This window comes from Thamnophis sirtalis, unplaced genomic scaffold (assembly GCF_051295495.1).
Source record: "Thamnophis sirtalis isolate CommonGarterSnake01/CBP01778 unplaced genomic scaffold, rThaSir2_p1.2 scaffold_12, whole genome shotgun sequence".
NCBI lineage: Eukaryota > Metazoa > Chordata > Lepidosauria > Squamata > Natricidae > Thamnophis > Thamnophis sirtalis.
The window spans coordinates 61,459,102-61,487,062 of record NW_028261392.1 but is presented as its reverse complement, the minus strand read 5'-3'; the positions used below and the strand labels follow the sequence as shown (position 1 = coordinate 61,487,062).

General features: G+C 42.5%; 1 protein-coding gene across 1 annotated transcript in view; it reads right to left on the bottom strand.

The window, feature by feature from the left end:
* CACNA1E (calcium voltage-gated channel subunit alpha1 E) overlaps window positions 1–27,529 on the bottom strand; it is a 407,324-nt gene extending 379,795 nt beyond the window's left edge. The window contains exon 1 of the mRNA XM_087726930.1: window positions 27,090–27,529. Coding sequence (XP_087583056.1) covers window positions 27,090–27,529 — 440 coding nt within the window. The remainder of the gene's footprint in view (window positions 1–27,089) is intronic.
* Between the last annotated feature and the right edge of the window lie 432 nt (window positions 27,530–27,961).

Sequence of the window (27,961 nt, the reverse complement as noted above, 5' to 3'; positions counted from 1 at the left end):
AACCAAACCAACTATAATATGGTTTAGGGTGCTGTGGCAACTCGGACAACATTTTATTTCTTCTCATTCCTGCTATGGAAATGAAATGATTTCGAACATAAACCTCCATTAGAAGTTACCAGAACACCATAGAACTGCATAATGGAGATATATTTCCCACTACAATGTTCTTTCCATGTTTCCACTATAATCAGTTATCTGGAAAAGAACAATAGCTCATTGGTATTAAGTGCAGGTTTAAGATTCATACAACACAAATCCTGGTCCTTCTTAAATGAGACCTTAAGCCTGACTCTACCCTAGGAACTGGGTTAGAGTGGGTGACAGACGCCTTATAGAGTAATTTTGGCCCTTAGTATTATGATTGGCTTCTCCTCCAGTTCTTTTCAGGGATATATTTTCTTCGTTTGTAAACTTCTTTATTTATTGTTGTATTTTGTAAATTGTGGGGCGGGAGCAGGGGTGAAGTCTCCTTACCTTCACTACCAGTTCTCAAATGTGAGCGTGTGCCACCTCCGCACATACACTGGACCTTCTGCGCATGCTCAGAGCATCAAAAACTGATGTGATGATGTCTGGGCAGAGCCTGCTACCAAGTACATCTGCAAAGGTAAGTAGAACCGCAAGGGGCAGAAATCCGCTGTGCCACGCGATTTAGATTAGGCTGCTTTCTAGGTAATATAAATCACACATCACAGGTGATCTTCAGAAATACCAGTTCGCCCGAACTGGTAACATTATGAGCCGAGGTGGCGCAGTGGTTAAATGCAGCACTGCAGGCTACTTCAGCTGACTGCAGTTCTGCAGTTCATCTGTTCAAATCTCACCGGCTCAGGGTTGACTCAGCCTTCCATCCTTCCGAGGTGGGTAAAATGAGGACCCGGATTGTTGTTGGGGGTGATATGCGGACTCTGTAAACCGCTTAGAGAGGGCTGAAAGCCCTATGAAGCGGTATATAAGTCTAACTGCTATTGCTATTGCTATTGCTATTTCACACCTGGGAAGGAGGGAGGGAGGAAGATAGGAAGGAAGGAAGGAAGGAAGGAAGGAAGGAAGGAAGATAGGAAGGAAGGAAGGAAGGAAGGAAGGAAGGAAGGAAGGAAGGAAGGAAGGAAGGAAATCTAAATATAAGTCTAACTGCTATTGCAGTTAAGTCTAACTGCTATTGCTATTGCTATTGCTATTGCTATTGCTATTGCTATTTCACACCTGGGAAGAAGGGAGGGAGGAAGATAGGAAGGAAGGAAGGAAGGAAGGAAGGAAGGAAGGAAGGAAGGAAGGAAGGAAGAAAGATAGGAAGGAAGGAAGGAAGGAAGGAAGGAAGGAAGGAAGGAAGGAAGGAAAGATGGATGGAAGGAAGGAAGGAAGGAAGGAAGGAAGGAAGGAAGGAAGGAAGGAAGGAAGGAAGGAAATCTAAATAAAATGTGTTCCATTGCTGCAAACACTGTAGCTGCTCATGTTTTGTATCAATCTGATTAGCAAAGCAGGGGAAGGGGAAGGATGGGTTACTTTGCTGCTGATCAAACGTGTGTTTTCTGCAAGCTTCTTCCATCCCCTTTCCCCGGTAGCAAGTTCACTATTCTCTGGCCAGGTTATTTTGCACAACCCTGCTACAGGTGTATACCAGGATTAACAACGAACAATTGTATCTATCACTCATATATCAGACTAACGCAAATGGGGGTGAAGCCAGTTGTCGTTGGAGAGTATAATAGGATGAGGAAAGAAAAAATAATATATATTTTTTCTGGATTATTTCTGCTGGTGAAACAGCATATCAGAGCATGAGGCAAAACTCTCCAGATCTAACTCCGAAGGGCCTTCCATGTGCCAGCCTCAGCAGGTGGCACACCTAATGCAACAGAGCAGATGTTCCAATGAGTGCTACGTGGGTGAAATGAATAGTCCTGAAGTTATTTAGCAAATTCAAAAAGGGGTTTTGTTTTTTTTTAAAAAGGAAAAAGAAAAGAAATATACACGTTATACATATGAACTGCTTGTTGCCTGGATATAATCTTTTTTCTTCCTCCCAGGTACTACATTTAACTCTTAAGAAAAAAAAAGGCATATTTAATCTTCATCACCATTACATCTTATAGATGCAGATTCCAGACAACCGTACATATATATATATATATATATATATATATATATATATATATATATATATATATATATATATATATATATATATATATATATATATATATATATATATATATATATATATTATGATTTTATTTATATGCCACCCTTTTCCCCCGAAGTGGACTCAGGGCGGCTCACAACTCAAAACCAGGGAAGACAAAATTAAAAACGACACAAAACAATACATGGTTTAAAACACACGACAGTCATACCATTCGAGAAGGGGGGCAAAAGCTCTTTAGCCCCAGGCCTGTCGGAACAGCCAGGTTTTAAGAGCTTTGCGGAAGGCCTGGAGGGTGGTGAGGGTTCGAATCTCCACGGGGAGTTCGTTCCAGAGGGTCGGAGCAGCCACAGAGAAGGCTCTCCTCCGGGTAGTCGCCAGTCGACACTGGCCAGCGGATGGAATTCGGAGGAGGCCTACTCTGTGGGATCTAATCGGTCTATTAGAGGTAATTGGCAGCAGGCAGTCTCTCAAGTACCCAGGTCCAATATATCCCACCTTATTAGATAAATTCCTGCCATGTTAACTCATCAAAGACTACCTTGACCTCCCTAAAAGAAACAGGCTTATGAGTCCAAAGTAATACTTGGTAATTGTACAGAACTTCCTAAAAATTAATATTACTTTGTATAGATTGTTTTAGATCTTGCAACAGTCCAATAGGATAGACTGACCTCATCTAAATATTACTAATGGTGCCTGCGATTTGCTAGCAAATGGACAAAGGGAACGTTGAATCAGAGATACTCATTTGTTAGCTGGTCCAATTCTTCCTGTAATTAGTGTACTGGTTTTTTTTTTTTAATAATAGCAAATTCTATGCAAATCTTCCTACAGAATGCTAAAACAGTTGAGGTGTATGAAAATAGTCATCACTTTCTTGGTCACTTATTCTAAAAGAATTAGAATTAGAATTAGAATACTTTATTTGTATGCCGCCCTTTTCCCTGAGGGGACTCAGGGCGGCTCACAATTCAGAGGGAGGGAAGGACAAAACAAGTTACATACATGAAGACAATACATCGTTAAAAAGCGCAACAGACATACTATTCGGGTGGGGTTGAAGTCTTTAGCCCCAGGCCTGTCGGAACAGCCAGATTTTAAGGGCTACGCGGAAGGTCTGGAGGGTGGTGAGGGTACGAATCTCCACAGGGAGTTCGTTCCAGAGGGTCGGAGCAGCCACCGAGAAGGCTCTCCTCCGGGTAGTTGCCAGTCGACATTGACCGGCTGATGGAATTCGGAGGAGGCCTAATCTATGGGATCTTAGATTAGAGATAAAAGAAGGGTTAAGTATCTATTGAGATATTGAAATACTTCTGCTAACATTAATCTTCATCTGGAAGATTGCTTTTTCTGGGCCATTATTATGATAGTTGATTAGGCTGATTGGTACTGGACATCTCCAGTTTTAATTTAGCAACCTAGCATATTTGTTTTAGTAATTCACTGACTGAAAATTATCTCTTTGTCTGTTAAAAAAAACACTTGCATGCATTTTGAGAAGGAAGAAAGAAGCTAAAGGCAAAGAGAATGTGGCAAGTTGAAAAATTTCTGGATATTCTAACTTTTTGAAAGTATATCAAGAGTAAAGAAAGATAGATAGATGTAAAACAGCTGGAGGCTTCTCTGAAGGCTCTGGAGGACGAAAAATGACACAACGGACAAACCGGAAATCACTAGAACTGTGCTGGCTTTTTTGGAAACTGCAACACACTACTGGCTCATATTTAAGTGGTTGTCCAGTATGATTTTTAGATCCCTCTTGCAGTTATTAATATTGAGACAGGCATTAGCTATTCTATACCTGTGCATTTGGTTTTTCTTGACCAAGTGTAAAACCTTACTTTTTTCACCATTATTTTGTTAGATAGGGCCCTATTTATTTATTTCAGGAAAATTATACTGCTGCCTATTTAGAATATAGAATAACAGACTTGGAAGGGACTTTGGAGGTCTTCTAGTCCAACCCCCTGCTTAGGCAGGAAACCCTGCACTACTTCTTGCCGTGATCTTAGCTTTCTTAATGTTGAGTTTCAAGCCAACTTTTGCACTCTCCTTCCCGGAAGGGACCTTGGAGGTCTTCTAGTCCAACCCCCTGCTTAGGCAGGAAACCCTGCACTACTTCAGACAAATGGTTATCCAACAACTTCTTAAAAACTTCCATTGTTGGAGCATTTACAACTTCTGGAGGCAAGTTGTTCCACTGGTTAATCATTCTAATTGTCAAGAAAATTCTCCTTAGTTCTAAGTTGCTTCTGTCCTTGATAATTTCCTGTTGTGGCCTGGCAGGAACCGTTGGAGCTGCCGCCAGACTCCGACAGTGAGGGGTCTTATGAGTCAGCCCTGGAGGAGGTGGAGGACTCTGGACAGGGTGCCGACTCCGAGCAGGGCGAGGAGAGACTGGTTGGCCACCAGGTGGCGCCGGAGCCTTGGATCAGAGGGAGTGATCCAGAAAACACTTGTGAGTTGTTTCGGGATGCACGCCATCGAAGGGCTACTCGGCGGCAAGAACAACTGCGTAATTATACAAGATGATTACACTCAGCTGATGCTTATTAAGATCCTCTCCTGATTATAAAAGAGACTGCTTGTGCCACGCCTTTCTGCAGAAGTCAACGTTAAGGACTAACAAGAAACAAACTTGGCAGGCTGGATTGGTGCCAGAGTTTGTTTGCATTGCTGCCAAGTATTTGTAGGACTTGCTGCCAGAGTGCTTATCTCTTTGTTTATGTGGCTTGCAGCCAACGAGAGCCTGGACTGATTAAAAGAAACCTTCTCATTTACGTTGGTTTCGGCTTTCGTTCCTGGACGGAGAAGGGGGGTCAGAACACTTTCCATTATTTGCACATGGCGGTTCAAGGCAGCTTACAGGGATATAAAAACCTCGTATATAAAACAATACAATGAATAAGAGAATAATTTCATAAGAAATTAATATAATAATCTCCCACCCACCCCCGCCCCAGCGACAACACATCACATGAGCCATTCAATCATGTCATCTGCAAATTTAACGAGTTCTCTTTCTTATCCCCTCATCTAAATCATTTATGAAGATATTGAAGAGTATTGGGCTAAGACCAGTGGTGAAATTCATTTGTTTTTACTACGGAGGCACAAGTGACCAGTTTAAATTATTATGCTTTCATAGCCCAAGAGCAGACACAATCTTCTCTTTGAATAACAGAGTACTGCCGTTTGGTCGGCCCAAAGGGGGCCCTTATAGCAGACCTTTTTATAAAATGAAGCCAAAGGCATTTTATGGCCCATTAATATTTTCTCAGTAATTGTTAAAAAAAAGTTCAGTCAGTGGCACAAAACTGATTGTGTTCAATGGACTTTTTACCCCAAAGGCCACATTCATATTGTAGAACGGGCTGCGAATGAGAACTTTAAATCACCACCTAGTTTTACAGCCCATTTCCACCCATTAATGTCAACCAATTAACTTCTTAGCAATCACGATCCAGTCTTTTGTTGATTAATCTATGAACTGAATCATTCTGTTTGTTTCAATCTTTAAAAATGTGAAAATAATGGCTCAGTTAAGATAGGAAAGCACTACATATTTCTAACTAATTTATTATACAAACATGTGCTCCTAAAATATTCTTTCATACAAATAGGTGCTCCGGAAATTACTCTTTTATTAAATAGATTTCCATTTGTTTTCAGTTTTATGCGTCCCAACAACTAAAGCTTTTAAAATACATGCTATTGTAATTTGAACAAACTCTGCTTTGGGCTGTTTCGGGGAATTTTATTTATTTGATATCACATTTCCTAGTTTCTTAAATGTGTATTTATTTATTTATTTTATTTATTTATAAAATTTATATGCCGCCCAACCCTGAAGGACTCTTGGCGGCTTACAAAAAAGAGAAAAAAAGACACATCACGAACACATAACGAAAGAAAATGGTTTAAAATAGCAACACCTCATACATTCATTCTAATCGGGGCTGGACCTCAACAGTGAGGTCAACAGCCCCAGGCCTGCCGGAACAGCCAGGTTTTTACAGCTTTCCTGAAGGCCATCAGAGTGGGTAAGGTCCGGATCTCTGGGGGATAGTTGATTCCAAACAGTCGGAGCAGCCACAGAGAAGGCTCTCCTCCGGGGGCCCGCTAGCTGACACTGTTTGGCTGACGGCATCTGAAGGAGGTCCAATCTGTGGGATCATACTGGCCGCTGGGAGGTATGTGGCAGCCGGCGGTCTCGAAGGTACTCTGGCCCTAAGCCATGTAGGGCTTTAAAGGTGGTAACCAACACCTTGAATTGCGTCCGGAGACCAATTAGTAGCCAGTGCAGCTCGCAGAGGACAGGTGTAACATAGGTGTACCTCGGTGCACCCAATATCGCTCGCGCGGCCGCATTCTGGACTAACTGCAGTCTCCAAACGCTTTTCAAGGGTAGCCCCATGTAGAGCACGTTGCAATAATCCAGCCTTGAGGTGACAAGGGCGTGAGTAACCGTTTGAAGTGCCTCCCGATCCAAATAGGGCCGCAATTGGTGCACCAGACAAACCTGCGCAAAGGCCCCCCTGGTCACAGCCGATAGATGATGTTCCAGTTTCAGCTTCGAATCCAGGAGGACCCCCAAATTGCGGACCCTCTCTGAGGGGCGTAAATTTTGTAGAGGTGAACGTGGTTCTTTACATAGGAAGAAAAACTTCCATAACACAGAATTTCTGTACACAGATTTTATTGGCATATCCTGAAGGTCAGAGAGACTGAGACCTATTGGTGGCCTGGATTAATGGTATTTTACTCTAAAATGTAATATAAATATAATAAATTGACACCACCTGTGGGAGATGGGCAGGATAAGCTGGAGGGTGTGATTAAACATACCATCAGTTTGGAATGAACTCCTATTTCTGGTTATTTCCAGCTGACACCATCCTAACAAACCCCATCCTATCCTTCAGGCAGATTTATATCATGCTCATACAGTAGGCACAAAACCTTTGAACAGAGCATTCATTTTCAAAGCAAACATGCATATATTGACTGTTGTGGCCCAGCAGGAGCCGTTGGAGCTGCCACCAGACTCCGACAGCGAGGGGCCCTATGAGTTGGCTCTGGAGGATATGGAGGACCCTGGACAGGGTTCCGACTCCGGGCAGGGCGCAGAGAGGCTGGTTGGCCACCAGGAGGCACCTGAGCCTTGGACCAGTGGGGAGGAGACAAGGGAGAGTGAGCCGGACGCCAGCAGTGAGTTGTTTCTGGATGAACGCCATCGAAGAGCTAATAGGCGTCAGGAACAGTTGCGCAAGTACAGGAGGTAATTGCACTCAGCTGGTGGTCATTAGGCTCCTGGGGCTGTTGAGTGATATCCAGCCCCGCTTAGATGGAATGGGTGATGTGAATTTTAATACTGTATTTTTATTTTTTATTCCTATTTTTTAAATTTTAAATGTTTCTTGTCTGTTGTGAGCCACCCAGAGTCCCTATGGGAGTGGGCGGCATACAAATCCTAATAAACCTGAAACTTGAAACTTTTTAATGGAACTTCAACTTTGTCCTTTCCCCCTATCTTAATAATTGTACTACACCTCCCCCTCCCTTTGTTCATTGCCAAGAGTTCATTAGTAGTTGGGTAGCCATATAAATGTGTTAAATAGACAACCAAAAAAGTAAGACCTTGATCCGTGCAAGTGAATTTCCTCTGCATTCTGAAAATGACCAATAATATCACAATAAATCTAAACATGAATAATTTGTGATAGTGAATAAGGCCTATAAACAATGCCCGGTTTACACAATTATTAAAATATTCAGGCAAAGTCTATCTCATTCATGGCAAGCCAGCTAGATATGTGTGTTCCTTTAGACATCTATTAAATATTAAAATGGAGAAGACGAGTTGCTGTTTTCTTTTTTCCTTTGCTTGATAAAATGCAAATGAACCATACACGGAATAATTTAATCCCAGGTGCAGCTTCTCAAGTGTGGAATGGATGGACCAGTTATATAAAACTTAGAAAGGTACTTTCTCACATGCAAATCAATCTCTAGTTACCTGTATTTTTTTTATAAAATTCATGGAAAGGATTGCTAGGAAGCTGAGAAACGTTCATTAATATGTTTTCAATATTATGCATTCATTCATTCAACTCCGCAGCAACTCTCGGAACTTATAATTACTTTTTTTTTAATGTAAGAAAAACCACACGTATCAGGAGAAAATACAGTTGAACAGGAAGAGAAAATAAATTAAAGCAGAACAAAAACAAAAGGACCATCCTAGCCCAGGGTTAGCTAGGAAAATCACCAAAATATTTTACAGTTTGCCAAATTTGAAAAGTGGAAGCAATATGGATCTCCAAGGAAATACTACTATAATATGCCCAGCTGAACTCACAATATTTGTATTTGTATTTGCATTTTATTATTTGTATGCCGCCCTTCTCCAGGAGGACTCAGGGCGGCGAACAATTCAAGGGGGAAAAAGGGGAACATAAAAAGACAAAATACAAATAATAAAAGTAGACAACAGTCGCACAACCATACATGTCGAGAGGGGAGGGATCTCATCACCCCCAGGCCTGCCGGCAAAGCCAGGTTTTGACGGCTTTTCAGAAGGCCTGGAGAGAGGTGAGGGTCCTAATCCCTGCGGGGAGTTCGTTCCAGAGGGCCGGAGCTGCCACAGAGAAGGCCCTCCCCCGGGTAGTAGCCAGGTGGCATTGGCTAGTAGACGGAACCCGGAGGAGGCCGACCCTGTGTGATCTAATGGGTCTGTGGGAGGTAATTGGCAGCAGACGGACTCTCAAGTACCCAGATCCAATACCATGAAGGGCTTTATAAGTTACGACTAGCACCTTGAAGCGTATCCGGAGACTGATCGGTAACCAGTGCAGCTCATGGAGGATAGGTGTAACATGGGTGTACCGAGGTGCACCCACAATCGCTCGCGCGGCTGCGTTCTATGGGTGGAAACATATGGAGACAGGCATTTCCTCAAGCAGCCAGGCCCAAGTAATAATTTGAACATGCAAGGATGAATAGTACCACTAATCCAGTGGTGGGTTCTGGATGAATGGGCCCGGCGTCATCCACATGGACAGCACAGTGCGCGCATACGTCTTACCATCCAACGACACCTCCACTGGCCTCTGTAATGCTCCAGCTGCTCAGTGGAGCGTTGCACAGGCGCTGTATGCGCCATGCACAGAACCGCCAAAGACTTTAAAGACAGGTAAGGAGTGTAGGCGGGCCGGTGGGCCCTCCGTAGTACCGTACCGGAGTGGTACCTGGTGTTCCAGGCAGGCTCTGGTATGCCCGTACCGGGGCGTACCGCCTGCAACCCACCACTGCACTAATCCATAATCATTGTTAACATTCCTAAGATAGCTGGATCTGATCTCTGCCAGTGAATCTGTCTCTCAAATGGGCAGATTCAGATTCAGATTCAGATTTAGTTTATTTGTATGCCGCCCTTCTCCGGGAGGGACTCAGGGCGGCGAACAACTCAGAAGGGGAAAAGGGGACACAAACACAATACACGTAATTAAAATACACAAGTGTCATACAGCCATACCAGTCGAGAGGGGAGGGGAACTCATCAACCCCAGGCCTGCCGGCACAGCCAGGTTTTGATGGCTTTCCGGAAGGCCTGGAGAGAGGTGAGGGTCCGAATCTCCGCGGGGAGTTCATTCCAAAGGGCCGGAGCTGCTACAGAGAAGGCCCTCCCCCGGGTGGTAGCCAGATGGCATTGGCTGGTAGACGGAACCCGGAGGAGGCCAACCCTGTGTGATCTAATGGGTCTATGGGAGGTAATTGGCAGCAGGCGGTCTCTCAAGTACCCAGGTCCAATACCATGAAGGGCTTTATAAGTGACGACTAGCACTTTGAAGCGTATCCGGAGACCGATCGGTAGCCAGTGCAGCTCGCGGAGGATAGGTGTAACGTGGGTGTACCGAGGTGCACCCACAATCGCTCGCGCGGCTGCATTCTGGATGAGTTGTAGTCTCCGAATACTCTTTAAAGGCTGCCCCACCATTAATGGTCACCTTATAGAAGTAACATGGCATTGTGCTTGTAACATTGTACTAAACATGGCATATATCTCCTGCTATTTCCCCGAAAAGGATTTGTCCTTTCATTTGATTGACACAATATTCTCAGCTCTATATTTCTGGGGAAATGTTGCAATTTTCTAGGCTGAGCCTTAGGCAAGTACGTTTCGGTATCATCTCCAAAGAGGCATCAAATAAACAAGTATTAAATGTCTGTGTGACATGCTCTTTATTTCACTTAGGAAACAAAAACTTTTGTTTTTCTGTAAAGTTTGCAGTGAAGTATCTAGTGTTGAGAGACGCAAATGCCATAACTCAGGAGCACCCAGGAATGCAGACTGCACAAATAAAAGACAGGTATTGTTATTTCAGCTTAGTCAACCCACGTTCCTACAAACGGAATGAGAAAGTAGGAAGAGGACTCTTCCTTTTCCTTGACATTGTCTGCCTCAAAATCAATATTTTCTTACATGATTTATTGTGTACACTTGCCTGAATAGAGGTGAAATGTGAAAAGAGAATATCTATTTTTCTATCCCTCTATATTGGGGGCTGATAAACCTAGAAACTACTGGCTGGAAATTAATGTTCCTGCCTGATCAAATCCATGTATAGTTCTCTTTTGTATCTGCATCACATTAGATCCCACAGTCTAGGCCTCCTCCGAATTCCATCTGCCGGCCAATGTCGGCTGGCGACCCCCGAGCGGAGGGCCTTCTCTGTGGCTGCTCCAGCCCTCTGGAACGATCTCCCCGTTGAGATCCGGACCCTTACCACCCTTCTGGCCTTCCACAAAGCAATAAGACCTGGCTGTTCCGGCAGGCCTGGGGCTGTTGAATTTTCCAGCCCCATCCGAGGTTACGACTGTTGTTGTATTTTAAATTGTTGTCTTTTATTTTTTATTTTTGTACTCCCTCCCCTTCTGATTGTTATCTGCCCTGAGTCTTCCGGGAATAGGGCGGCATACAAACCAAATAAACTTAAACTTAAACTTGAATCTCACCACTGGGATGGAGGGAATATAAACCTACATATCAATCAAATAAAATATATTGTGAGTCAGTTTGAATGGCTAAATAGGAAGAAATGCTTTCATTTTAAATTTGCTCCCTAGAAGTTAATAAGTTATGGTGTAGAATTGAAAGAGCAGATATTAATTTTGTGATAAATTGCTTTCCAGACTTAACTTTTGGTGATTTTGAGAGAGAAAATGTAACTGTTAGTCAAGAATATGATTTTAAGGCAAGGAAAAAAATGGAAATGTTTCTCATGCTCAATTTTTCTAGAAAAAGTAACAAGGTAAACCTGTTAGATTGTATTCTAGTACTAATGACTTATCTCATCCATCTCAGCCTGTTCTGACCCCCCTCGTCCCACACCAATACACTCCGAGCCAAAGATAAGTTACGGCATTTAATTAACAGACAGACAGTTCCTTGGCAGCAAACCAGCACAGACAAGATTGGCAGCAATCCAGCATAGATAAGCCGTGGCATCAATCCAGCCTGCCAACCTCATCATAATGTTCTCCAACATTAGTTCCTGCGTTGACTTCTGCAAAAGGGGTGTGTGCACAAGCAGTCCTTTTATAGTCTGGAGAGGAGCCTAATGACCACCAGCTGAGTGCAATTACCTCCTGTACTTGCACAACTGTTCCTGACGCCTATTAGCTCTTCGGTGCCGGGCATCCAGGAACAACTCACTGCTGGCATCCAGCTCACTCTCCCTTGTCTCCTCCCCACTGATCCAAGGCTCAGGCGCCTCCTGGTGGCCAACCAGCCTCTCTGCACCCTGCTCGGAGTCGGAACCCTGTCCAGGGTCCTCCACATCCTCCAGAGCCGACACATACGGCCCCTCGCTGTCAGAGTCTGGTGGCAGCTCCAACGGCTCCTGCTGGGTCACAACATCAGCCCAATATAAGAAAAGGCCAGAAAAGATGTGAGAAGAACTGGGTCATCTGATGGCATCTATTTTTATTCTAATTCCATAAAGGGAATAGATTTTTTTTTTGAACTGAATGAGTTCAAGATTGGCATTTTCTTGGCATATGAACAAAGGATCACTGGAGTCAGAAGAAGCTTTGTAAAAATTTTGTGTGCATTAGGCAAATGAGAGAGGTTCAGTTTAACAATTCAAGATGCTTTATATTTGCCAGATCTAGAGTTAAGTTTGCTCTCAGTAAATTAGCAATAGCAATAGCAGTTAGACTTTTATACCGCTTCATAGGGCTTTCAGCCCTCTCTAAGCGGTTTACAGAGTCAGCATATCACCCCCAACAACAATCTGGGTCGTCATTTTACCCACCTCGGAAGGATGGAAGGCTGAGTCAACCTTGAGCCGGTGAGATTAGAACCGCTGAACTGCAGATAACAGTCAGCTGAAGTGGCCTGCAGTACTGCACCCTAACCACTGCGCCACCTCGGCTCTACAACACAGATAAAAGAACGTGATATAAAATGTGAAGGCAATCGTTGTGATTTAACTGAGAATACTCATAAAAGGCATCTTCTGGAAGAAAGGACTATTTGAATTAGATTGCGTAGAAGATCAAGCAAGAGCAGCAAATCCTCCAAAATATGTAACCTAATCATGGTACCAGAGAATGGAGTATAGAGACTCAGATGTTGCTTGTAAACTGGAGGACTTAACCAAAAGACTACAGTTGCAACCATGTGTGAATTAGCCCAGATGTGTACCTTGTGTAGCAGTCAAAGGCACTAAGCAGGTACACATGAAAAGAAAGAGACACATGAGCCATTAGAACTAGTGCACCATGACACAGAGTGAGAGTGAATATATATCAGGCAAAGAAGAGCAAGGGTTTAGTCATAATCGTAATGAGCTGAACCCCAGAACAGAATTGGGTGGCAGAAAGGGGAAAAATATTCTTTTTTTAAAAACCATTTCATATTTTCCATTTTCATAACATACAATCACATGTATACTATTACATAGCCAATATCCTATTGTATTAAATAGTAATTACATCAGTTCCTCTTGTCATCAACGCCCAGAAAGATAAAAACCCATTATTGGCTCTTCTGCTCTCCATACACCTCTTTCTTCTACCTCTCTCCTACCTCCTTTCTTCCCTCCATCTCCTCTCTCTTCATTCCACTCCTCCTTATCCTCCTCATCTTCCCCCCTTGCCCCCTCTTCTATCCCTCTCTTCCCTTCTTCTCTCCTCTGTTTCTCACTCTTCCTCTCATTCACTTGGTGTATTTCAGCTTCTGAGCAAACTCCATTCTACGTTGATGGTATTTATGCTTCCATATCAATATACTTAACATATCTTAGTTTAAAGAAAAAATAAAAGAAGACAGTATACATGTGCAATCATATTACTTTAAAATTTAACATCCCTCATCAAGCCTAATATACATCCCTCCCTCCCAACCCCACCTCCCTTCTCCCCCCCGACACGGTATAGGTTTTTAACAAATACAGTCTAAAATATATTAAGACAAAGGAAATTAAAAAAAAGAAGTTAATAACATCTCTGCATTAAACTCAGCTTCTTCCTGTTGCACTAACTTTGAGCAGTTTAGATTACTCCTAATCTTATTTGATTCATAGAGAGAGCTATCTCATTCCGAACCTTGTGCTTTGATTACAACTCCCGCCATCTCCAGGCAACCTAATTTTTGAAACATATTAAATTAAGGTTTATTTTATATCTGTAACATTTTATGTATATCAGTAAAATTCAGCAGTGGAGGAATGATACATGTGAATGCATCAGAACTATTATGTGCCCTGTTTTATTCTAACAATGATAAATAGTACACAATTAAAATAATGTCCTATTTGATGTCATGTTTAGATTCTAAAGCAAAGAACTACAAAGCTTTTTTTCCTGCAGATTTTTTTTTCCAAACCTCCAGGGGATTCCAGCCAGGCTAATCATTACTTTAACATAGTATTTCGCTGATTTAATTAAATCTTTGGAAGCCATGGGAAGTACATTAGTGACAGGAATATCAAAACAGGAAGGATATGACTGCCATAACTTTTGGCTGCTGGAACCTAAAGGAACATTCTGTCTAAATAATGAAAGAGTGGTCTGTTCTATTAATGAGATAATTTATAATAGCTACAGCTATAAAGAACAGAACAGTAGAATGTGACTAGCATATGATATGAATCACTGACAAAAAATAATATTTAGCCTTTTTAGTATACCTATTATAAAGGCTGCTTCACATTTTTAGATATAGAACCAAGATGCTTTAAAAATCATAAATAGCCAAAGCATCAGGGGTGGGTTTCAACCAGTTCGCGGCAGTCATATATATATATTGTTATATTTGTGCTGATAAATAAATAAAGGGAGACTAGTATAGATCTATTTCAAGCTATTTAGCTCTCATCAGCTAGCCATACCCTTACTGGGATTCGAACCTGTGCTATATTACATCTTAGGCAAACGTCTTAGCCATTAAGCCACAAGTTCTCCTCCTTATCAGCTGAAGCCAGGGAAGAAGGTATATATTTAGTGTCACAACCCCTGGTAAGCCCCAATTATGGGAGGAAGCTAACAGCTTCCATTATCTGTCAATCGGCTCGTCACAAGAGTCCATCACGACAGAAACCCAATATTTTTACTTTTGCCTTTGTTACACATTTTTTGTGTTATATTTGTGCTGATAAATAAATAAAGGGAGACTATTATAGATCTATTTCAAGCTATTTAGCTCTCATCAGCTAGCCATACCCTTACTGGGATTCGAACCTGTGCTATATTACATCTTAGGCAAACGTCTTAGCCATTAAGCCACAAGTTCTCCTCCTTATCAGCTGAATATATATAAACTATAACTATGATACCTGGAGAAAGAAAAGAGTTGCAGGCATTTTGACCCTGGTTATTTCAACGCTGGAGACACAAGACATTATACAAGTTCATGCTAATGAAGACAGTGGGATGTATGAGTAAGCTGAATGTGTACACACATGTGAATATGTTTTAAAAACATTCTTTTAAGGCCAATCGCTTGCTTTTCTGAACAGATGGAGCTATTGAGGTTGGAAGTATCTAGGCCAGAATTTTAAATGCTTATGTACTCATGATTCACTTTACATTTCAATTTGTATACACGTGGGAAGCTTCTGTAGCTTAGAAGGCCACACAAATAAATATAACTCAATTTCAAGGTCATGGCTAATTTTTATATTGTGACTGCAGTTGACAAATTGACATATTATAATGAAAAGTGAACACACACACACACACACACACACACACACACACACACACACACACACTTTTATGGCACCAATCCTGAAAGTAACAAAATTCTAAACTCCAGGAGAGGAGAGGAGTGGATGCAGAAGAATCGCCATGAATTCAACAGTTTCTGATCATGTTGCAAGTCAGCAGATTGTGAAAGGTTGAAGGATCTGCTTTCATGGAAACCCATCTCACTAACTTGGGACCGGGGGTGGGTTCCTGCCAGTTCTAACCTCTTCTATAGAAGAGGTTCCACAAATCTACAGTGCCGTTTAGAACCGGTTCCAGCTCCCTCCCCCTGCCCGCACATCGTTAAGATGAAGAGGAGGGGAGGAATTCTGGGAGTTGAAGTCCACAAGTCTTAAAGCTGTCAAGTTTGAACACCCCTGGGTTTTTTTTCTAAAGGGTTAGGAGTGCGAGGGTCTTGTAACTTGACAGCTTTAAGACTTGCGTGCTTCAAATGCCAGAGTTTCTGAGCCAACATTTTGGTTGCTAAGCAAGAGCGTTGTTAAGTGAGTTTCACCACAATTTACAAGTTGGCCACACCCACCCAGTCACATGGCCGGCAAGCCACTCCCACCCAGTCACATGGCCGGCAAGCCACTCCCACAAAGCAGGCCACACCTACAGAAGAGTTTCTAAAAAAATTTGAAACCCACCACTGCTTGGGACACTTCCGTACCACCAACATTTTCATCCCTCGAGTCCTTTGAAGCAAATTAAAAGTGATCTGTGATTCTCCTCACATGTGTGGACTTGAAATAGTGAGTCAAGGAGGGAAAATTGCTGTCCCATCTCCTGGGCATTTTGTTATTCATCTTTCCCCTTTTCTTTACCACAGGAAAGTTTCCCCTTTAAATTGACAAAACACTTGTCAATTTCAATCCTGCTCAATTTCAGTAACATTGCTATTAAGCTTAGAAGATCTGGGAAGATGGATGAGAGTAGAATTCCTGCGTAGTTAATGAGATTCAGATGCTTATTTTCTTGCACATCAAATCAAATCCAAATAAATATCTTTTAATTAGAAACAAAAGACATCACTACCATCTTTTCAAACATCCGAAAATGAATGAGAATGGTAAAATCTTCCTTTCTACTTTGTCATCATGCCAAACGTCTGCCAGAAGTAACATCTTGAGCAAAGCCTTTGAGAACCAGAGGTGGGTTCCTACCAGTTCGCACCTATTCGGTAGAACCGGTTCGTCAAATCTACCGAACCGGTTAGAAGAGGTTCCACTAGTGGATCCGGAAAGCAGGCCACACCTACAGAAGAGGTTCCAAAAAAATTTTAAACCCACCACTGGTCCTTGGATATGATTATTCTACACTATCATGCTCCTATTTATAAAACTCAGTGCTTCTGTGAAAGCTACGGATGACTACTGCGTTTGTGGTGCAATCAGAACATTGCGTGTGTTGAAGTTGTTTTAACGCAAACCAAAGATGCCTTCTAAAAAACACGTTTGCATCATATTCTTATGTATGCCAGTGCTGTGTGTGAGGTAATTTAAGGTGGTTCTGACAAGTGTCGTCGGCATCTTCATATCCGGTCACATGGGCGGAAAGCCACTCCCATCCGGTCACATGGGCAGCAAGCCACTCCCACAAAGGAGGCCACACCCACAGAGTAGGTTCGAACAATTTTTGAAACCCACCACTGCCATATACAGTACAGGGCGGGGCATAACCTTTTCCTAGGGGGTCACAGCAACACTTGTAATAACAACACAAATAATTCATACACCATTCGAAAGCCCATCAAAAACTGAGTTTATTGACATGATTTAATAGTCAGTATGACCACCATTAGCCCTTCGAACAGCATTCAAACGAGGTGGATAAGAACACAACAAATCTTCAAACAGTTCCGTTCGATTTTCCAGATTTTTCAACACAGTTTCCAAATTCATTCTCAAAGTTTCAACCGAAACAAATTTAACATTTAATAGCTCATTCAATTCAGTTTTTTATGGGCTTTAAAATGAGGTGTCGCGGAAGTTGTAAACTGCTGTCGATCTTGCTGTGACCCCCTAGGAAAAGGTTATGCCCCGCCCTGTATTTTAATGTAAGAATTCCAGGTAAGGTCCCATAAGCATCTTTTAACCTATTGGAAGCAAAAACTTTCTGAAAGATTGCAATTTCATAACATACTCTCAATGGTTGGTTAATCATCTCTGGTACGCTGGCAAATTGGTTTGCATGTTAATCCTTTCCTTGTGCCCCAATTCAATAAGTTTCCTTAAGTTAACTGCAGTGCTTAAGGGCTGATTAAAGGTTTTTTTTAAAAAGTACAATGGTATATATAAGGCAGTAGGTGGCACTGAACAACTAGATACCAAACTTTGTCGTCAGCATCTTCATATCCGGTCACATGGGCGGCAAGCCACTCCCACAAAGGAGGCCACACCCACAGAGTAGGTTCGAACAATTTTTGAAACCCACCACTGTTGAGAACCTACATGAAGAAGATCCAGGATAAGAGATGCACTAATCCAGGTTTCTTGAACTGATGATCCATCAAACCAAGCACAGCCAACAGGGTGTACTGCAACTTGCTAGATGTATTACCTCCCTCCATCATCCTTCACTTTCCTTTTGAAATACCAAATAAGGGAACAATATTGATTTCTGGAATTCTTGAAGCTGGTGAGCTGTATTCATTCAAAGTAGATCACAAGTCCGGCAATTGTACACTAGAGTATAGAAGAGCTATGGACTTTTTAGGATGTTGCAGAAAATCACAAATCATATCTTACCAAAACAATTCACCTGAATAAAGGCAATTGATGAACCGCACCAGTCTTAAATGAGATGACAGGGTGTTAATTAGAGAAACAGCCGCTGTAGACTCAAAGCTGCCAGTCACGAAAGAACCTCTTTCCTTTTTCTTCTGCCTGCCTATCATTTATTAATTTGGCCTACGTGCACACACTGTGGGGGGTTTGCTACCGGTAATGAGGCACTGATCTGGCTTTTGAAGCAAACCCTTTCAAATCTCTCCTGTGCCATTGTCACAACATAAACATCACCAGCACAGGTGGTACAGTATGTAGTAGAAAGCCTTCAAGTACATATGATAAAGAAAAGAGGAGCTTGAAGGGTACAATATTTAGTCTGCTAGCATCAAAGGCTGCAGACAGAGCAGAGGTGGGTTCCCACCAGTTCGCACCTATTCGGTAGAACCGGTTCGTCAAATCTACCGAACCGGTTAGAAGAGGTTCCACCAGTGGACCCCGGAAAGCAGGCCACACCTACAGAAGAGGTTCCAAAAAATTTTGAAACCCACCACTGATACAGAGAGAAAAACCTAGCTTTACCACCAAGAGCCATGGTGGTGCAGTAGTTGGAGTGTAGTACTGCAGGCTACTTCAGCTGACTGCTAGCTGCAGTTCAGCAGTTCAAATCTTACCAGGCTCAAGGTTGATTCAGCCTTCCATCCTTCTGAGGTGGATAAAATGAGGACCCAGATTGTTGGGGAAAATATGATGACTCTGTAAACCACTTAGAGAGGGCTGTAAAAACACTATGAAGCAGTATATGTCTAAGTGCCAGTGATAGGACTCAAAATTGTTTAACTACCGGTTCTATGGGTGTGGCTTGTACGGTGGCAGGGGAAGGATACTGTAAAATCTCCATTCCCTTCCCACTCCAGGGGAATCAGCATATTACAGAGTCAGCATATTGCCCCCACAGTGTGGTCCTCATTTCACCCACCTCGGGAGGATGGAAGGCTGAGTCAACCTTGAGCTGGTGAGATTTGAACCGCTGAATTGCAGCTTAGCAGTCAGCTAAAGTGGCTGCAGTACTGCACTCTAACCACTCTATAAGATGCACTGTACTTTTTCTAACACTAACCCAACATAATGTAGCAGTAGGAATGTAAAGCTTGAAGCTGAGATTGCCTGGCAGTGCAGTGGTGAGTTTCAAAAATTGTTCGAACCTACTCTGTGGGTGTGGCCTCCTTTGTGGGAGTGGCTTGCTGCCCATGTGACCGGATGGGAGTGGCTTGCCGTCCATGTGACCGGATATGAAGATGCCAACGACACTTGTCAGAACTTAAATTACCCCACACACAGCACTGGCATGCATAAGAATATGATGCAAACTTGTTTTTTAAAAGGCATCTTTGGTTTGCGTTAAAACAACTTCAACACACACAATGTTCTGATTGCACCACAAACTCAGTAGTCATCCTCACCTTTCACAGAGGCACTGAGTTTTATAAATATGAGCATGATAGTGTAGAATAATCATATCCAAGGACCAGTGGTGGGTTTCAAAAATTTTTGGAACCTCTTCTGTAGGTGTGGTCTGCTTTCCGGGTCCACTGGTGGAACCTCTTCTAACCGGTTCGGTAGATTTGACGAACCGGTTCTACTGAATAGGTACGAACTGGTAGGAACCCACCTCTGTGGCAGTGGTACTGAATTTTCAACCCGCATTAATTTGGTGATTGGCATTGGGCAAATCCTTGACGCCCTTAGTTCAACTTATCTTGAGAACATTTTCCATGATATAAGCTTGGTTAATATATGACTTGAATGCCATGAATAAAGGGTGGGATGCTAGTGGGATGATGAAGCTCTACAACTGTTTTTCTGCAGAATGAGTTAGAAACATTGGAAACTGTTTTATACAGTTTAAATCTGGTTCTGGGCTCAGCATTTTCAACACTGACCAGCTTGGATGACACTGAACTCAGCAGGAATTTTTTTTTTCAGTGTTACGCAGAAATGTTTTGGGTTTTTGTTTTTTTCATTCAAACCATTTGTTCTCCATTGAGAAATGGGCTTTCCCCACTGATCCATTAATGCAGTTAGCTAGCAGTTACCATCAGGCAAACTGCAAGGCAGATCTCCAATGTATAATTAAGGTGATAATAAAGCTAATTGTTGGATGCCAGAAACCATTCCCAGCTCCTTCTACATCCTGGGGACTATATGTTTTTGGCCAAATTAAGAAGCAGAGTTCCAGTCCACCTCCTAATATAATATAATAAATTCTATTAAGGTATTATATAGTATCAATATAATCATAGACTGAATGATTCAGCCCACTTTAAAAATGGTCGTCTTTGGAATCAGATTAGAATTAAGACCATTTGTATCCTTATTAGTTGTTCCTCTTGAGAAATCTGGCATCTGATTCAATAGCCTTCAGGAAAATAACTATATTACAAATGAACTACTTACTAACCAAGCTGTAGATGGAAAGCTGAGGATAAGAATACTGTCCATGCTTTTCAGTCCCTTCACTAAAGGCAGGCAAATGGGAATGTTGGGCATATTTGTCTGCTGTACAATTTGCTGGGAGAGAACACCAAGCCAAGACTCTTCGACTTCCATCAGCCCAAGCTAGCATGGCCAGTAGAGAAGGATTTTATGAGGCCAGAATGCCTGGGAGGCTTCAGGTTGCCTACTGCTCTAAAACATGCTCAAGAAGCCTTTGAAATGGGTAGATGTTCCAGAGCAGAGTCATTGGCTTGGCATGGTGGAACATCGACCAAACCTTATGAATACCAGAGAGGAAACATGACTGTTGCAAAGAAATGTGTTATGCTGGAGAAGAGGAGAAGCAAGAGAAAAGTTAAGTCTGGCTTAATTATCCTATATATAAATTAATCGTGACCCGACAAATGCGCGCACGACAAAAGCATGCCGACAAAACCGCGGCGCTAAAACCACGACGTCATCAAGGCGCCGACAACGGCGCACTGTTGACAGAAGCGTGATTTAAGTTAAGGTAAGGGTTAGGGTTAGGGTTAGGGTTAGGGTTAGGGTTAGGGTTAGGGTTAGGGTTAGGGTTAGGGTTAGGGTTAGGGTTAGGGTCAGGGTTAGGGTCAGGTTTAGGGTCAGGTTTAGGGTTAGGGTTAGGGTTAGGTTTAGACTTAGGGTCAGGTTTAGGGTCAGGTTTAGGGTTAGGGTTAGGGTTAGGGTTAGGGTTAGGTTTAGACTTAGGGTTAGGGTTAGGGTTAGGGTTAGGGTTAGGGTTAGGGTTAGGGTTAGGGTTAGGGTTAGGGTTAGGTTTAGACTTAGGGTTAGGGTCAGGGTCAGGGTCAGGGTCAGGTTGAGGGTTACGGTTGGGGTTGGGGTTGGGGTTAGTTTTAGTGTTAGTGTTAGTGTTAGTGTTAGTGTTAGTGTTAGTGTTAGTGTTAGTGTTAGTGTTAGTGTTAGGGTCAGGGTCAGGGTCAGGGTCAGGGTCAGGGTCAGGGTTAGGGTTAATTTTTGAGCGCGCTTCTGTCAGTGCGCTGTTGTCAGCACGCTTCAGCGCTCATTCATCGGCACGGTTTAGAACTTGCGGTTTTGTCACCACGGTTTCATTGGATGCGCTTTTGTCGGTCGCCCTTTTGTCGGTGAACCTAAATTAATCTGGAGAATTGCTCTAGCAGGTTTTCAAGATTCTATTACATCCTATGAATAATAAAGATCTTCCCAAAAATGGTTCTTATCTCTGAGTTTGTCAGCGTCACAACCATTGACATGTGGGAATTTTATGTAAGTCTAAAAAGTGCTTTAGCACACCATCATCTTTTTACCCTAATTCTAATTCCCATGACATGGCATACAAGAGCAACAGCTAATATTGTAAAAACGGATGTCTGTTCATACACTAAATCTTCCATTTGCTGTCCTCCCTTCCTACAATCTCTTTAATCTACAGATTTATTCTGATCGGTCCCCACTCCCTACTTTAGAGTATGATGGGGGAAGGAGGGAGGGAGGGGGGTATAAGAAGACACAGTTTGCTTGGAGATGTGATTGTGTTGATGCTACGTATTACCATATATGGTGGACTTGTAAAAAAGGTTAAAGCGTTTTGGATAAAAATATGGTGGATTATGCAAAATGTTCTTAAAAAGAGGATAACGTTTACTCCTCAGTTATTCCTGTTAGGTATAATTACAGACTGTACAGTTATAGAGACTAATATGATTTCGAACCTTACAACGGCAGCAAGACTGTTGGTGGCGCAGTACTGGAAGAAGGAAGAATTACCTACTATTGAAGAATGGACACTAAAAGTAACAAACTTAGCAGAGATGGCTAAAATATCAGCATATCTTAAGGACCATTCAGATGAGAAATATCAGCTGGAATGGAGAAGATGGATTCACTATATTCAGAATAAATATGGGACGAAGAAATTCCAGATAGCTTATGAGTGAATGAGCAAGGAAGGATACAATTTGCTTAAAGTTAGCTTTACAAAAGGGGAGTTAAAGTACTAGTGAGGGATGATGTTAAAGTCTGTTAGCTTATTTTAGAATATGGATGTTAATGTTTATACCCTGTATTTATTCTGGGTGGTTGGGGTTGGGTGGGGGGGAGTTGGGTTTGTGGGGGGAGGGAAGGCATATATTTGTAAAACTTTTTTCTTTAAAATTTTCAATTAAAAAAAGAAGAAGAAGACACAGTTTGCTACAGTTCCTAAATATAGATATCAAACCCTTGGACAATGTGTAAATATTCTGAGAAGCATTGGAGAATTGTCAGGATGACAGTGCACAATCACAATGAAAATATTTGGGAGGATTTTGTGGTGGGACATTAGCCAAGCCAATTTTTTTCTTATTTCAGCTGAAATAGCTTAGCAAAATCCTCAAGGTATTAGACATAGATTGGAGAGGGCCAGGTCAGGTCCTCATTGGTCACGGAGTTCATGAGTGAGTCCAGTGGTGGGATTCAAATAATTTACCAACCAGTTCTCTGCCCTAATGTCCAGCTGGGTAGGCAGGGCTTGGTGGTCATGTGATCATGTGGGCATGGCCAAGTCAATGTCACTCAGGTCGATGGGCACTTCGCCTTAGCTGTTACAATGGTAATAAGGGTTAACCGGAGAGGCAGTTTCTGTAAGCAGGGCAATAAAGATGAGGCTAGAAACAACACCAGAATGTTTCCTTCCTGCCTTCCTTACAGGATTAGCCCTGTAAAATGGGAAAAAAACAAAAGCAGATTTCTTCCAACAACCGGTTCTCCGAACTGCTTAGAAAGTTACCAACCGGTTCTCCCGCATAGGTGCGAACCGGCTGAATCCCACCACTGAGTGAGTCTGATTAGTCATCATGTGTCTCTCTCTGTCTCTCTCTCAGCATCAATCTATCCACCCATCCAAGCAATGAACTTGTAAGCTACTCAATCACATAAGAGCCCGAAGCAATTTATATTTTAAGATTTAAAAAACTGCAATACAATAAGACATTAATCCAATCCAATATCAGACAAGCCACCCTGCCTCAAAGAACTGTTGCTCTGTATTTAAATCAGGAAAGGTCATCATGAACGCTACCTTGAGCCACAACAAAACACAAATGCCAATCACTCCGTAAACAAAGACTCTTCACCCCAATGCTGTTCTCTCTCCCATTTTGTTGCGTCCTCCTGACGCAGCCGGCAGCCAAACCACGCCCTGCCGCAAGCTGATTGGTCCAGGCGCGGTTGGTTGCCGGTGGGAGAATTGCGCCTCTCCCATTGGCTGGCCGCCTGACAGCTATCCGTATAAATAGCTGTCAGGCGGCGCTGTCCAGCGCGCGTGTTCTGAACTGTCAGTTGTATTGTTCCTGTTAATAAACGTTCTACAATTTTACCTCAGCGCCTCCTCGTACATAAAACATTTGACAATGCTCTGAATTTAGCACAAAACAGAGCAGCTGAGGGACATCAGAGAAAACCACTTGGGACCATCCCTGCCATTATTTCCCTTACTTCTTGAGAGAACAATTGGGCAAGAGCTATGCTAGTATCACTTATCAAGATCTGGAGGCCACACTCAGCTGCCAGGCATCCAGCTTCCAAATACTATAGGTATTTACAAGCTTGCTTAAAAGTATGGCCAGACTCTTCAACGGCTACAGAATGCAACTTCATCCCCTGTTGCTTAGCAATGCTTAATACAGGGAGGAAGCGAAGACCTGAGATCCTGTTTGTTCTCTGGTGGAATTCAGGAGTCTGAGGTGAGAAGGCTTATTCCTTCAGCTTCGGCCTTGATGTATTCAAGGGAGAGCTGCCATGGAGACACTCTCTTTGATGGTGGGTAAGCTTCAGCAAGCCATGTTCAACACAGCTGATGGCTTCTGCGGCCTCTGTGGACATGGCATGAGGATAAGACAACCTCACTAAGGCAAAGAAAAGGCATTTGCCAGAATAAAACATCTACTAACAATCAGATAACTATTGAAATAATGAACATCAAAAGAATCATGGGCCACACGCCTCAGAAATCTGAAACAATGGTTCTGAAGAATGGATATACAAACCTTTATCCCACCAGGGCAACCCATTTCAATAAAGGATAGATGCAGCTTAGATTTCAGAAACCAATTCTGGGGTTATGTTTGAGGGGGGAAAGGACAACGTAAATAAATACACAGCAGTTATAATTTCTTTTCTATACCTTTTGGCCATAACTAAAGGTCACCCATGACCCGACAAATGCACGGACGACAAAAGCGCGCCGACAAAACCACAGCGAGAAAACCACAACACCGAAATCGTGCCCACAACAGCGCGCCCACAAAAGCGCGCCCACAAAAGCGCGATTAGGGTTAAGGTAAGGGTTAGGGTTAGGGTTAGGGTTAGGGTTAGGGTTAGGGTTAGGGTTAGGGTTAGGGTTAGGGTTAGGGTTAGGGTTAGGGTTAGGGTTAGGGTTAGGGTTAGGGTTAGGGTTAGGGTTAGGGTTAGGGTTAGGGTTAGGGTTAGGGTTAGGGTTAGGGTTAGCGTTAGGGTTAGGGTTAGGGCTGTTACGTTTTTTTTGTGTTGTTTGCTGATGGTGTGCTTTAGTCGGCGCGCTGTTGTCGGCGCGATTTTGACATCGCGGTTTTGTTGGCGCGCATTTGTTGTGCGCACATTTGTCGGTGAACCAATGTCACCTTCCACCTTGTCTTCTGTCAACCTTTGCACTGCACTGTGGGCAGAGAGGAACAGAAAAATGGAAGGATCCTATTATGCAATGTTCAATGGCAGTTTTCCCTTCTCTCTATATATATATTACTTTCTCTTGCTGCAGCTATTCAAATTGCAGAATATACCATAACCAGTTTATAATAATAACAAATAGAGTGAACAGTAGAATGCCAGTAAAAGATTTGTGTGCACCACGTCCAAGATATTACCCAACTGCTACTCTTCAGTCAAGCTCATATAGTTTTGTTATTTTCCTAAATGTGTCTTAAATTTATTTTATTACGTGATTATTTATATCCCACCTTTATTATTTCTACAAATAACTCGAGTTGACACGTACATCCAACATACCTTCCTCTTCCTGATTTCCCCATAACAACAACTCTGGGAGGTGAAATTTGGACTAGTCCAAGTCTTGCAGAAACAACAAATTATTATTTCTATTTATACCATTACTTAGTGGTATTAATTCAAGCATTCAAGAACCTGGGACAGAGAAAAACCTATTTCAGAATAAGAGCTTGGCTTTGAAGGTCCTTCGTACTCTTCCTAATTATCCTACCATTCTTATAAAAATGGATAGAGGTTTTCCTTTTCAAAATGCTAGATGATATACAATATACTTAGGAAACCGTTTTCTTGGGGGGGGGGGGCCTCAAGTAGGGAATTAGCTTGGACTCACTACATAAACATAAGGGACCAAGGTCCAACACTTCCAACACTTCTCAAATGCCTCCAACCTTATCTAGTCTTTCCCAGGTGAAAGCTACCAGTCAGGGGAAATTCCTGCACTATAGGCAGGAAACAATAAAGTAGCTAGTTCAAACTTTACCCATGTGGGTCTGGTTGTTCACATCTGGCAGAGAGATTAGCTTATCCTAAGACAAAACAATCAATGAAATGAATGCAAGATTTGCTAAAATGACTGAGATTTGATCAACAAGGTTTTGGACAGAGACCTTTCCTGCATGGATATATCAAGGACTAAAACTAGGGCCTATTTACTTACTCATGCTTAGCAAGAAAAAAAAAAGCTTATCCACAAATTAAATGATAACCTAAGTACATAAACTGTGTTGTTTAAATTGGAATACCAGAATTACGACTAAGTGAAAATAACTATTACATTCTGGGGCGAAATTATCTGAAAAAGTTGATGTCAGGCCTGCAATTATATTCCTTTTAGAATTTTGGCCTGCCACACTTTCTCTTATTTCAATATGCCTACTTATTTCATTAGTATAGTCGATGGGAGGGGGGAATAGACAGGAGTAGGATTGTGGAATGTGTTATTGTTTTCATTCTTTACTAGAAGCCAAGGTCGTCTTTTGTCTCCGCACTTTTACACCTGACCAGAAGAAGCTGGGTGTGGATGCCAGCGTGGAAGAAGAAGATTGGACCATGTGATGGATTGTGGGTGTGGGGACAAGATCATGAACTTTTAACTGGGTGGAATTCTGATGTCATTTCCAGAATTGGGATTAACACAATGATGTGCTAAGATGCCTGCTTTATTAAATTGGAACTTTAAGGATCGTTTTGCCTTGGACTCTGATTTAATTCTACATGATACTTGGAACGCTGACAGTTGAATTTTAATGGAAGGGTGGAAAGAGAATGCTCAGAGGCGGGAAGTACGTTTCCATGCCCTTCTGTACCAAAGGAGCCCATTTGGTTATTAATCTCCCTCAAATTCTTATCTCAGGAAAAGAGAAGACCTGAACTATAGGGTCCCCTGCTAATTTTTTCAGGATGGGAAAGGCAGTCTTTGAACTCAGTTTGGTACTTACTCCCATTCTTTCCGCCTTGCCTGTGGCGTGCTCTGTATTTTATGAGCTTCATGAGCCTTGATGATATCTCGCTGTTCAATCAGGCCCCCTCGTCGGCGTTTGATGACGTCAGGGCTCACTGGGATAAGTTGGCTTTGCCCTAGGTCCAAGGTGCTGCTACCATCCAAGCCCAGAGTGGATTCTCTCTCCTGGGATCGCAACTCATAGAGAGCATCAAAGCTGGTAGTACGTGAGATGAGGTGGTCTGGATCCAGCAAGCTACAGGAATGCGCAGGCGTCAGACCCAAGCGGTGCTTCCGCCATGCTTCTTCCTCTGGTAGGGCCAGCACATATCTTTGGGTTCCACCGCCAAGCTCAGTGGTGGGTCCTCCAGGAGAAAAAGAATCTGCCTCGGAGAGCATGTGAGCACTTAGGGAACATGTGCCAAGGCTGAGCATCATGGATATGATTCAGGAACATCACTCTAGAAGAGATAAAACAAGGGGGAAAATAGTTACTGAGAAGTTCTTCCTATGGCCTATTTTAAATGGGAGAAGGAAGACTATACACAATAGAGACTAAAAAAAATAATCTGCCTGTGTGTGTTTTACCCTTTTAAGAGCCAACATAACATAATAAATGAACAAAATCGAAACCTGGTTGTTAGAAGGAATGTAGGAAGTACTTATTTCACATTTTCCTGTCATATTCTGTGAGATGAATTTCAGCCTGAAAGTATTTGTGATATAGTGTTCAGGCTCTACAGGCCCAAGCATTTCAATCAGTGGTGGGTTTCAAAAATTGTTCGAACCTACTCTGCGGGTGTGGCCTCCTTTGTGGGAGTGGCTTGCCACCCATGTGACCGGATGGGAGTGGCTTGCCGCCCATGTGAC